The sequence below is a fragment of the Neophocaena asiaeorientalis genome, unplaced genomic scaffold (assembly GCF_003031525.2).
Source record: "Neophocaena asiaeorientalis asiaeorientalis breed wild unplaced genomic scaffold, Neophocaena_asiaeorientalis_V1.1 scaffold317, whole genome shotgun sequence".
Classification (NCBI taxonomy): Eukaryota; Metazoa; Chordata; class Mammalia; order Artiodactyla; family Phocoenidae; genus Neophocaena; species Neophocaena asiaeorientalis.
The window spans coordinates 4,691,974-4,704,421 of NW_020173114.1; the positions used below are offsets into that span (position 1 = coordinate 4,691,974).

General features: G+C 38.0%; 1 protein-coding gene across 3 annotated transcripts in view; it reads left to right on the forward strand.

Annotated features, from left to right (window-relative positions):
- RPAP2 (RNA polymerase II associated protein 2) overlaps positions 1-3,038 on the forward strand; it is an 85,580-nt gene extending 82,542 nt beyond the window's left edge. For all 3 annotated transcript variants that reach the window (XM_024743573.1, XM_024743572.1, XM_024743574.1), the window contains one exon: positions 2,547-3,038. Coding sequence is in view for 1 of the 3 variants with exons in the window: in XM_024743574.1 (XP_024599342.1) it covers positions 2,547-2,550 (4 nt within the window). In the remaining 2 variants the exon portion in view is untranslated. The remainder of the gene's footprint in view (positions 1-2,546) is intronic.
- The last annotated feature ends 9,410 nt before the right edge of the window (positions 3,039-12,448 follow it).

Genomic DNA, 12,448 nt, shown 5'->3' on the forward strand with positions numbered 1-12,448 from the left:
AAAAAAAAAAAAAAAAAAAAAAAAAAAGCAAAATTCCCCCCTCACTTCTGCCTCCAGTCCTGTCTCCTTCCCAGAAGTACACTACTGATCTATATCATTTTACATTTTATTATTTGAATATTTGTTTTAAAAAAACAGCTCTTCAAGTAAATCTGTAAATATATGACAAGGATATTTGAGAGCCATATTTGGCAGGCAAGAAAGAATGCCATCATCACTTTATTGAACCTGCTAGAGAATAGAAAATAAGGAATTAGCACTGTAACTGCCTCCAGACTTATACCTAGTGACCTTTTCATGCAACCCTGCTCCCCTGAGGACCCTGTAAAATAAAGGCTTTTACTTAGGCAGTGTGCTCAGGTTGGCCTGTGGAAGCACCAGTTCAAAGGCCCTTCTAAGAATACAGTAAGTTTGGAGTTTTTTTGTTTTATTGACCTTCAGGTACAGAAGACTGAATTAATCATACCCCTCAGGGTTCACGACACCCTATCTCCATTGGTTGAACGGTTGCTTTTCCAGATAGACTGAGAACAAAGAGTGCCTGCCTAACCAGAGGTCCTTCCAGACCTGCTTTAATGAATAGGTATCAATTAAGAGCCATTTTTAATTAGCATAGTTAATGCTTGTATATAAACAAATGGTGTTAAAGTACTTTTTGTTTTAAAGCTGAAAGTTCAAATTAGTCTTTTTTTATGCAGTTCATCATTTTTTTAACATATTTATTGGAGTATAAATGCTTTACAATGGTGTGTTAGTTTCTGCGCTATACATATACATATATCTCCATATCTCCTCCCTCTTGCGTCTCCCTCCCACCCTCCCTATCCCACCCCTCTAGGTGGTCACAAAGCACCCAGCTGATCTCCCTGTGCCATGCGGCTACTTCCCACTAGCTATCTATTTCACATTTGGTAGTGTATATATGTCCATGCCACTCTCTCACTTTGTCCCAGCTTACCCTTCCCCCTCCCCGTGTCCTCAAGTCCATTCTCTACGTCTGCATCTTTATTCCTGTCCTGCCCCTAGTTTCTTCAGAACCATTTTTTTTTTTATATTCCATATATATGTGTTAGCATATGGTATTTTTCTCTTTTTGACTTACTTTACTCTGTATGACAGTCTCTAGGTCCATCCACCTCACTACAAATAACTCAATTTCATTTCTTTAAAGTACTTTTAAGGATCAAACCCACACTGCAGCAGTGAAAGCACCGAGTCCTAACCACTGGACTCCCAGAGAATTCCCTAAACAATAGATGTTTTAAGTGGACTTAACAGTTGCCCTGTGATCATTGTTTTTTTTACATTGTTCATTTGTGTAAGTAATCAAAGGTAAATCTTTGCCCGGACTTTGTCAGTATTAAAAGGGACACTGAATGAATGAGGCCTTATTACATAATTTTCCATATGAGAAATGGAGATGGTTGTGAATAGGTAGATGGGTTTTTTTGGTTGTTGTTTGTATGATATTTGTAAACCATAAGTTCACAAAGTTATTTGTGTATAATATGGCCTACCCTTTTCAAGATTAGATTACTAATAGCTAGGATATGTTAATATGCTTTCAGTTACAAATAACAGGGAAGAAAAAAAAAAAACCCCAGCTCAAACTAGCTTTTCTTATGCTAGTATATTAATTATCTTTTGCAGCTTAAAAATTGCTGTAAAATTTAGTGGCTTAATACAAACTTTTTTTTTAAATCTCAGTTTCTGTGAGTCGGGAATCTGGGCACAATTTGGCTTAGGGCCTCTGCCTCAGAGTCTCTCATGAGGTTGCAGTTAAGCTCTCTGACAGGGCTGCAATGTCATCTGAAGGCTCAGCTGGAGGAAGATTCCCTTCCAAGCTCACTCATGTGGTTATTGGCAGGATTTAGTTCCTCACAGGCTGTTGAATTCGGGGCCTCAGTTCTTCATTCTCTGTTGCCTAGAGACCTGTCTCAGTTCTTTGCCACATGGGCCACTCCAGAGTGTGCCTCGCTGCTTGGCATGTTGCTTCCCTCAGAGTGAGCAAGTGAGATGAAACCCAAGATGAAAGCCACAGTCTTTTTGTAACTAATCTCAGAAGTAACATCCATCACTTTTTCTGTATTCCATGACTAGTTAGAAACTAATTACTGGACTCAGCCCACATTGAAGGTGAGTGGATTATATAAGGGGATGAATACCAGAAGGCAGAGTTCATTGGGTGTCATTTTAGAAGCTGTCTACTACAGATGGCAGAATCATTCAGTAGTTCCCAGCTTTACAGCATACCTCACTGTCCTACTGAGAGTCTTAAACTTTTCACACTAATTGAGGGCACTTCTGAACTAATCCATGTCATTCTAGCAAGGAATGGAGGAGAGAGAAGAGGATTTTCTAATTGACCTAGACCTATCAGGGCCTACCCCTCAAGCTGAATATGAAGCTGGGTTTATTCTACCCAACCCACTGTTGCTACATAATAGGGGAAAATGGAATGTATATTGGGGAGACAACACAGTATTCCCCAAAACTGGTAAAAATATTTTAGGTGTCTTATTCAGATGTCCTTTTTTGTTTCACAGGTAATCCGTGAAGACCAAATAGATGAACTTACATTGACCATTTCTGGAATTCTAGCCACAATAATTGTACAGTTAGAGCTACTTATCAGTCACCACCGGACAGAGTGACTTCACCAGATAGAGGAGAACCATTATTCCAAAAAGGATAACCAAGTCCTTGCATCCTAGATACAAGATATAGTATTTCTACTTATTTGAAAATGAAAGCTGAAATCGTAAGTTGAAACTTCAAGAAAATATAATGACCTATTTCTTCTGGATTATTACACCTATCATATCAGTTGACCAGAAAATTGAGAAAAGTCCCATTTTAGCCTCATAGTCGAACTCTGGATTCTAAAGAACAGTGAAGAATTAGGTCAATAAATACAATTTAGGGCTTCCCTGGTGGTGCTGTGGTTAAGAATCCACCTGCCAATGCAGGGGGCACAGGTTCAAGCCCTGGCCCAGGGAGATCCCACACAAAGCAACTAAGATCCTGCAGAGCAACTAAGCCTGTGCACCACAACTACTGAGCCTGTGCGCTAGAGCCCACATGCCACAACTGCTGAAGCCCGAGTGCCTAGAGCCTGTGCTCCACAACAAAAGAAGCCACCACAGTAAGCCCATGCACCACAAAGAAGAGTAGCCCCTGCTCACCACAACTAGAGAAAGCCCGCAGGCAGCAATGAAGACCCAACACAGCCAAAAATAAATAATTTATAAAAATAAATACAATTTAAGATGAAACCTTTTGGAAGTCTAGTCTTTATTCTTTTAAAGAAGATGGCTATGCTATAAAGTGGTCCTGAGCAATGTACATCTGAAACTTACATAATAGAAAAACATTAAGAAAACAAATTGACAAACCACAGACTGGGATAAAATATTTTCAAATCATACTTTATAAATGACATCCAGATTACATATTCTTAAAAATACGGCAACTCAATTTTTAAGTGGGCAGAAATGTGAATAGATATTTCAGAAAGAAGATATCCAAATGGCTTGGCATATGAAAAGATGCTCAACGTCACTAGTCGTTAGGGATATGCAAGTTAAAACCAAAATTAGATACCACTTCACAGCCACTAGATGACTACAATAAAGACAAAGATAGTGTTCTTGAGGATGTGGAGAAACTGGAGCCCTAATACACTGCTGGTGGAAATGTAAAATGATTCAGCCACTTTGGAAAGTGATCTGGCAGTTTCTTAAAAAGTTAAGGGCTCCCCTGGTGGTGCAGTGGTTGAGAGTCCACCTGCCGATGCAGGGGACGCAGGTTCGTGCCCCGGTCTGGGAGGATCCCACATGCTGCGGAGCAGCTGGGCCCGTGGGCCATGGCCACTGAGCCTGCGTGTCCGGAGCTTGTGCTCCGCAACAGGAGAGGCCACAACAGTGAGAGGCCTGTGTACTGCAAAAAAAAAAGCAGTTTACCATATGACCCCGCAATTCCATTCAATGTTCCATCCTAAGAGAAATGAAAACTGTTCACAAAGACTTGTAGGTGCATGTTCATAACATGATCATACTAGTGAAAAAGTGGAAACAATCCAAATGGCCATCAACTGCAAATGGGTAAACAAAAAATTTGTAAAATAGAATATACTGATATATGCTACTACATGGATGAACCTCAGAAACATCATGCTAGGTAAAAGAAGCCTGACACATAAGCCATATAAGGTATGATTCCATTTATAATGAAATGACAGAAAAGGAAAATATGTAAAACAGATGATTCTAAATTGGTAGTTACATGGGAGTGGAGATCATCTGCAAATGGCCACAGGGATCTCTTTGGGGTGATGAAACTGTTCTACAATTGTGGTTTTTGCACAATTTTATAAACTTTAAAAGTATTTGTGCACTTAAAACAGGTTGAATGTAATGTATATAAATTACATCTTAATAAAGCTATTAGAAATAATTCCATACTACCAAAGCAATCTACAGATTCAGTGCACTCCATATCAAATTCCAATGGCATTTTTCATAGAACTAATAATCCTAAAATTTCTATGGAACTACAGAAGACCCTGAATAGCAAAATCAATCTTGAAAAAGAACAAAGCCAGAGACATTACACCCCTGATATCAAACTACATTATAAAGCTATAGTAATCAAAACAGTGTGGTACTGGCACAAAAGCAGACATGTAGATCAATGCAACAACAGAAAGCCTAGATATAAACCCATGCATATATATGGTCAGTTAATTTACAACAAAGGAGCCAAGAATATACAAATGGGGAAAGAACTGTCTCTTCAGTAAATGGTTTTGGGAAAACTGGACCACTATCTACATCTTACACAAAAATTAAAATGGATTAAAGACTTGGACATAAGACCTGAAACCATAAAACTCCTAGAAGAAAACACAGGCAGTGAGCCCCTGACATCAGTCTTGGCAATATTTTGGATTTGACAAACCAAAAATAAATGGGACTACATCAAACTAAAAAGCTTCTGTGCAGCAAAGAAAACCATCAACAAAATGAAAATGCAACCTACTGACTGAATGGGAGAAAATATTTGCAAATCATATATCTGATAAGGGGTTAATATCCAAAATATATAAAGTCATACAACTCAACAGCAAAAAAAAAAAAAAAATCATTTAAAAATGGGCAGAGGATCTAAAGAGACATTTTTTACAAAGAAGACATACAGATGGCCAGCCAACAGGCACATGGAAATATGCTCATCACTAATCAGAGAAATGCAAATCAAAACCACAAAAGACAAGTAACAAGTGTAGGCAAGAATGTGGAGAAAAGGGAACCCTTGTGGTGTTTTGGTGGGAATGTAAATTGGTGCAGCCACTATGAAAACAGTATGGCAGTTCCTCAAAAAATTAAAAGTAGAACTACCATATGATCCAGCAAATCCACTTCTGGCTATTTATCCCCCAAAATGAAAACACTAATTCAAAAAGATATATGCACTTCTATGTTCATTGCAGCTTTATTTATAATAGCCAAAATATGCAAACAACCAAAGTGCCCATTGATGGATGAATGGGTAAACAAGATGTAATATATATATTTATGCAATGGAATATTATTCAGACATAAAAAATAAGAGAATCTTGCCATTTGTGACAATATGGATGGAACTTGTGAGCATTATGCTAAGTAAAATAAGTCAGAGAAAGACAAATACTGTATGACCTCACTTATAAGTGGAATCTGTTTTTTTAAAAAAGGTCATAGATGGAATCTATTTTAAAAAATAAGCTAATAGGTGCAGAGAACAGATTGGTGGTTGCCAGAGGCAGGGTGTTGGGGGTGGGCAAAATGGGTGAAAGGGATTGAAAGGTACAAATTTCCAGTTATAAAATATGTCATGGAGATGCAATGTAAAGCATGGTGACTATAGTTAATACTGTATTGCATATTTGAAAGTTGTTAAGAGTAGATCTTGAAAGCTCTCATTACAAGAATGATATGGTAATGGATGTTAAGTATACTTACTGTGATGATCATTTTGCAACATATACAAATATCAAATCATGTTATACACCTGAAACTAATATAATTTTAAATGTCAATTTTACCTCACATACAATTATATCCCAATAAATGGGACAAACCAGAAGAAATGGACAAATTTTGGGAAACATACACCCTTCCAAAACTGAATCAAAAAGAAACAGACAGTATGGACAGAACAGTCACTACTAGTGAAGTTGAATTTGTAACCAAAAAAAAAACTTGCACCAAACTAAAATCCAGGACCAATTTCACAGGGGAGTTCTACCAAACATAAAAAGAAAAGCTAATACCTATCCTCAAACTATTCCAAAAAATTGAAGGAGAGGGAACACTCCCAATTTCATTCTATAAGACCACCATTACCCTGATGCCAAAACCGAAGACACTAAACAAAAGGAAAATTACAGGCCAGTATCTCTGATGAATATAGATGCAAAAATCCTCAACAAAATATTAGCAAACTAAATCCAACAATATATAAAAAGGATCATACTCCATGATCAAGTGGGGTTTATCCCAGAGATGAAAGGATGGTTCAGTATCCACAATCAGTGTGATACACCACATTAACAAAAGGAAGGATAAAAATCACACGATCATCTCAATAATGCAGAAAAAGCATTTGACAAAATTCAACATCCATTAATGATAAATTCTCTCATCATTGTTGGTATAGAGAGAACACATCTCAATATAAGAAAGGCCATTTAGGCCATTTGTGACAAACCCACAGCTAACAGCATACTCAACATTGAAAAACTAACTTTTCCTCTAAAATCAAGAACAGGACAAAGATACCTACTCTCACCACTTCTATTTAACAGTATTGAAAGTCCAACTGACAAGAAAATGAAATAAAAGGCATCCAGATTGTAAGGGTAGAAGTAAAACTGTCACTGTTTGTAGATGGTGTGATACTATATACAGAAAACCCTAAAGTATCCACCAAAAAACTAGTAAAAGTAATAAATGTATTCAGTAAAGCTGCAGGATACAAGATTAACATACAGAAATCTGTTACCTTTCTATATACACTAATAATGAACTGTCAGAGAATTCCAGAAAACAGTTTCATTTACAAGTGTATCAAAAAGAATAAAATACCTATGAATAAACTTAACCAAGGAGGTGAACGACCTATACTCTAGAAACCATAAGATACTGATGAAGGAAATTGAAGACAATACAAATAAGTGAAAAGATAGCCCATGTTCATGGATCGGAAGAATTAATAGTTAAAATCTCCATTCTACCCAAATTAATCTACAAATTTAATGCAATTATCAAAATACCCATGACAGTTTTCACACAACTAGAATAACCCTAAAATTTATATAAAACCACAGAACACCCCAAATAGCCAAAGTAATTTTGAGAAAAAGGAACAAAGCTGGAAGTATCACACTCCCTGACTGCAGACTATACTACAAAGCTACAGTAGTCAAAACAGTATGGTAGACCTTCAAGATGGCAGAGGAGTAAGACGTGGAGATCACCTTCCTCCCTACAAATACATCAGAAATACATCTACATGTGGAACAACTCCTACAGAACACCTACTGAACGCTGGCAGAAGACCCCAGACTTCCCAAAAGTCATGTGGCTGACAGGGTCTTGGTGCTCCAGCCGGGTGTCAGGCCTGTGCCCCTGAGGTGGGAGAGCCAAGTTCAGGACGTTGGACCACCAGAGACCTCCCGGCTCCACATAGTATCAAACAGCGAAAGCTCTCCCAGAGATCTCCATCTCAATGCTAAGACCCTGCTCCACTCAACAACCAGCAACCTACATTGCTGGACACTCTATGCCAAACAACAAGAAAGACAGGAACACAACCCCACCCATTAGCAGAGAGGCTGCCTAAAATCATAAGGTCACAGATACCCCAAAACACACCACTGGATGTGGTCCTGCCCACCAGAAACACGAGATCCAGCCTCATCCACCAGAACACAAGCATCAGTCCCCTCCACCAGGAAGCCTACACAACCCACTGAACCAACCTTACCCACTGGGGGCAGACACCAAAAACAACGGGAACTACGAACCTGCAACCTGCGAAAAGGAGACCCCAAACACAGTAAGTTAAGCAAAATGAGAAGACACAGAAACACAGAGCAGATGAAGGATCAAGGTAAAAACCCACCAGACCAAACAAATGAAGAGGAAATACGCAATCTACCTGAAAAAGAATTCAGAGTAACGATAGTAAAGATGATCCAAAATCTTGGAAATAGAATGGAGGAAATACAAGAAACGTTTAACAAGTACCTAGAAGAACTAAAGAACAAATGATGAACAACACAATAAATGAAATTAAAAATTGTCTAGAAGGAATTAATAGCAGGATATCTGAGGAAGAATAACAGATAAGAGAGCTGGAAGATAAAATAGTGGAAATAACTACCACAGAGCAGAATTTAAAAAAAGAATGAAAAGAATTGAGGACAGTCTCAGAGACCTCTGGGACAACATTAAATGCACCAACATTCGAATTATAGGGGTCCCAGAAGAAGAAGAGAAAAAGAAAGGGACTGAGAAAATATTTGAAGAGATTATAGTTGAAAACTTCCCTAATATGGGAAAGGAAATAGTTAATCAAGTCCAGGAAGCACAGAGAGTCCCATACAAGATAAATCCAAGGAGAAACACACCAAAACACATATTAATCAAACTATCAAAAATTAAATCCAAAGAAAAAATATTAAAAGCAGCAAGGGAAAAATAACATACAAGGGAATCCCCATAAGGTTAACAGCTGAACTTTCAGCAGAAACTCTGCAAGCCACAAGGGAGTGGCAGGACATATTTAAAGTGATAAAAGAGAAAAACTAACAACCAAGATTACTATACGCAACAAGGATCTCATTCAGATTCGACACAGAAATTAAAACCTTTACAGACAAGCAAAAGCTAAGAGAATTCACCACCACCATACCAGCTTTATAACAAATGCTAAAGGAATTTCTCTATGCAGGAAACACAGAGAAGGAAAAGACCTACAATAACAAACCCAAAACAATTGAGAAAATGGTAATAAGTACATACATATCTATAATTACCTTAAATGTAAATGGATTAAATGCTCCAACCAAAAGACATAGACTGGCTGAATGGATACAAAAACAAGACCTGTATATATGCTGTCTACAAGAGACCCACTTCAGACCTAGGGACACATACAGACTGAAAGTGAGAGGATGGAAAAAGATATTCCATGCAAATGGAAATCAAAAGAAAGCTGGAGTAGCAATTCTCATATCAGACAAAATAGACTTTAAAATAAAGACTATTACAAGAGACAAAGGACACTACATAATGATGAAGGGATCAATCCAAGAAGAAGATATAACAATGGTAAATATTTAGGCACCCAACATAGGAGCACCTCAATGGATAAGGGAAATGCTAACAGCCATAAAAGGGGAAATCGACAGTAACACAATCATAGTAGGGAACTTTAACACCCTACTTTCACCAATGGACAGGTCATCCAAAATGAAAATAAATAAGGAAACACAAGCTTTAAATGATGCATTAAACAAGATGGACTTAATTGATATTTATATGACATTCCATCCAAAAACAACAGAATACACTTTCTTCTCAAGTGTTCATGGAACATTCTCCAGGATACAAAAGAGAAAAACCATATGATCATCTCAAAAGATGCCGAAAAAGCTTTTGACAAATTTCAACACCCATTTACGATAAAAACCCTCAAGAAAGTAAGGCATACAGGGAACTTACCTCAACATAATAAAGGCCATATATGACAAACCCACAGCCAACATCATTCTCCATGGTGAATAACTGAAACCATTTCATCTAAGATCAGGAACAAGACAAGGTTGTCCACTCTCACCACTTTTTTTTTTTTTTGGTGGTACGCGGGCCTCTCACTGTTGTGGCCTCTCCCATTGCGGACCACAGGCTCTGGACGCGACGGCTCAGTGGCCATGGCTCACGGGCCCAGCCGCTCCACGGCATGTGGGATCTTCCTGGACCTGGACCAGGGCACGAACCCGTGTCCCCTGCATCGGCAGGGGGACATAAAAGGAATCCAAATTGGAGAAGCAGCAGTAAACCTGTCACTGTTTGCAGATGACATGATACTATACAGAGAATCCTAAAGATGCTACCAGAAAACTACTAGAGCTAATCAATGAATTTGGTAAAGTATCAGGATACAAAGCTAATGCACAGAAATCTCTTGCATTCCTATACACTAATGATGAAAAATCTGAAAGAGAAATTAAGGAAACACTCCCATTTACCACTGCAACAAAAAGAATAAAATACCTAGGAATAAACCTACCTAAGGATAGAAAAGACCTGTATGCAGAAAAACTATGAGACACTGATGAAAGAAATTGATGATGACACAAATAGATGGAGAGATATACAATGTTCTTGGATTGGAAGATTCAACATTGTGAAAATTACTATACTACCCAAAGCAATCTACAGATTCAATGCAATCCCTATCAAACTACCAATGGCATTTTTCACCAAACTAGAACAAAAAATTTCACAATTTGTATGGAAACACAAAAGACTCCGAACAGCCAAAGCAATCTTGAGAAAGAAAAGGAGCTGGAGGAATCAGGCTCCTTGACTTCAGACCACACTACAAAGCTACAGTAATCAAGACAGTATGGTACTGGCACAAAAGCAGAAATGTAGATCAATGGAACAGGATAGAAAGCCCAGAGATAAACCCATGCACATACAGTCACCTTATTTTTCATAAAGGAGGCAAGAATATACAATAGAGAAAAGACAGCCTCTTCAATAAGTGGTGCTGGGAAAACTGGACAGCTGCATGTAAAAGAATGAAATTAGAACACTCCCTAACGCCATACACAAAAATAAACTCAAAATGGATTAAAGACATAAATGTAAGGCCAGACACTATAAAACTCTTAGAGGAAAACATACGTACGACACTCTATGACCTAAATCACAGCAAGATCCTTTTGACCCACCTCCTACAGAAATGGAAATAAAAACAAATGGGACCTAATGAAACTTCAAAGCTTTTGTACAGCAAAGGAAACCATAAACAAGACGAAAAGACAACCCTCAGAATGGGAGAAAATATTTGCAAATGAAGCAACTGACAAAGGATTAATCTCCAAAATTTACAAGCAACTCATACAGCTCAATATTAAAAAAAAAAAACCCAATCCAAAAATGGGCAGAAGACCTACATAGATATTTCTGCAAAGAAAATATACAGATTGCCAACAAACACATGAAAGGATGCTCAACATCCCTAATGATTATAGAAATGCAAATCAAAACTACAATGAGGTATCACCTCATAACGGCCATCATCAAAAAATCTACAAACAATAAGTGCTGGAGAGGGTGTGGAGAAAAGGGAACCCTCTTGCACTGTTGGTGGGAATGTAAATTGATACAGTACTATGGAGAACAGTATGGAAGTTCCTTAAAAAGCTAAAAACAGAACTACCATATGACCCAGCAATCCCACTACTGGGCATATACCCTGAGAAAACCATAATTCAAAAAGAGTCATGTACCACAGTGTTCATTGCAGCTCTATTTACAGTAGCCAGGACATGGAAGCAACCTAAGTGTCCATCGACAGATGAATGGATAAAGAAGATGTGGCAAATATATACAATGGAATACTACTCAGCCATAAAAAGAAATGAAATTGAGTTATCTGTAGTGAGGTGGATGGACCTAGAGTCTGTCATACAGCGTGAAGTAAGTCAGAGAAAAACAAATACCACATGCTAACACATATATATGGAATCTAAAAAAAAGTTTCTGAACTACCTAGGGGCATCACAGGAATAAAGATGCAGACATAGAGAATGGACTTGAGGACACGGGGAATGGGAAGGGTTGACTGGGACAAAGAGAGTGGCATGTACACTACCAAATGTAAAATAGCTAGTGGGAAGCAGCCGCATGGCACAGGGAGATTAGCTTGGTGCTTTGTGTCCACCTAGAGGGGTGGATAGGGAGGGTGGGAGGGAGACACAAGAGGGAGGAGATATGGGGATATACATAGGAGATTATTCCTATGTATATGTATAGCTGATTCACTTTGTTATAAAGCAGAAACTAACACACCATTGTAAAGCAATTATACTCCAATAAAGACGTTAAAAAAAGAAAAACACAGTATGGTACTGGCACAGAAAAAGACACAGATCAATGGAACAGCATAGAGATCCCATGTTCAAGTAATCTGCAACAAAAGAGGCAAGAATATACAATGGAGAAAAGACAATGTCTTCAATAAGTGGTGCTGGGAAAACTGGACAGCTACATGTAAAAGAATGAAATTAGAACATTTTCTCACACCATATACAAAAATAAGCTCAACATGGGTTAAAGTCCTAAATGTAAGACCTGAAACCATAAAGCTCCTAGAAGAAATCATAGAT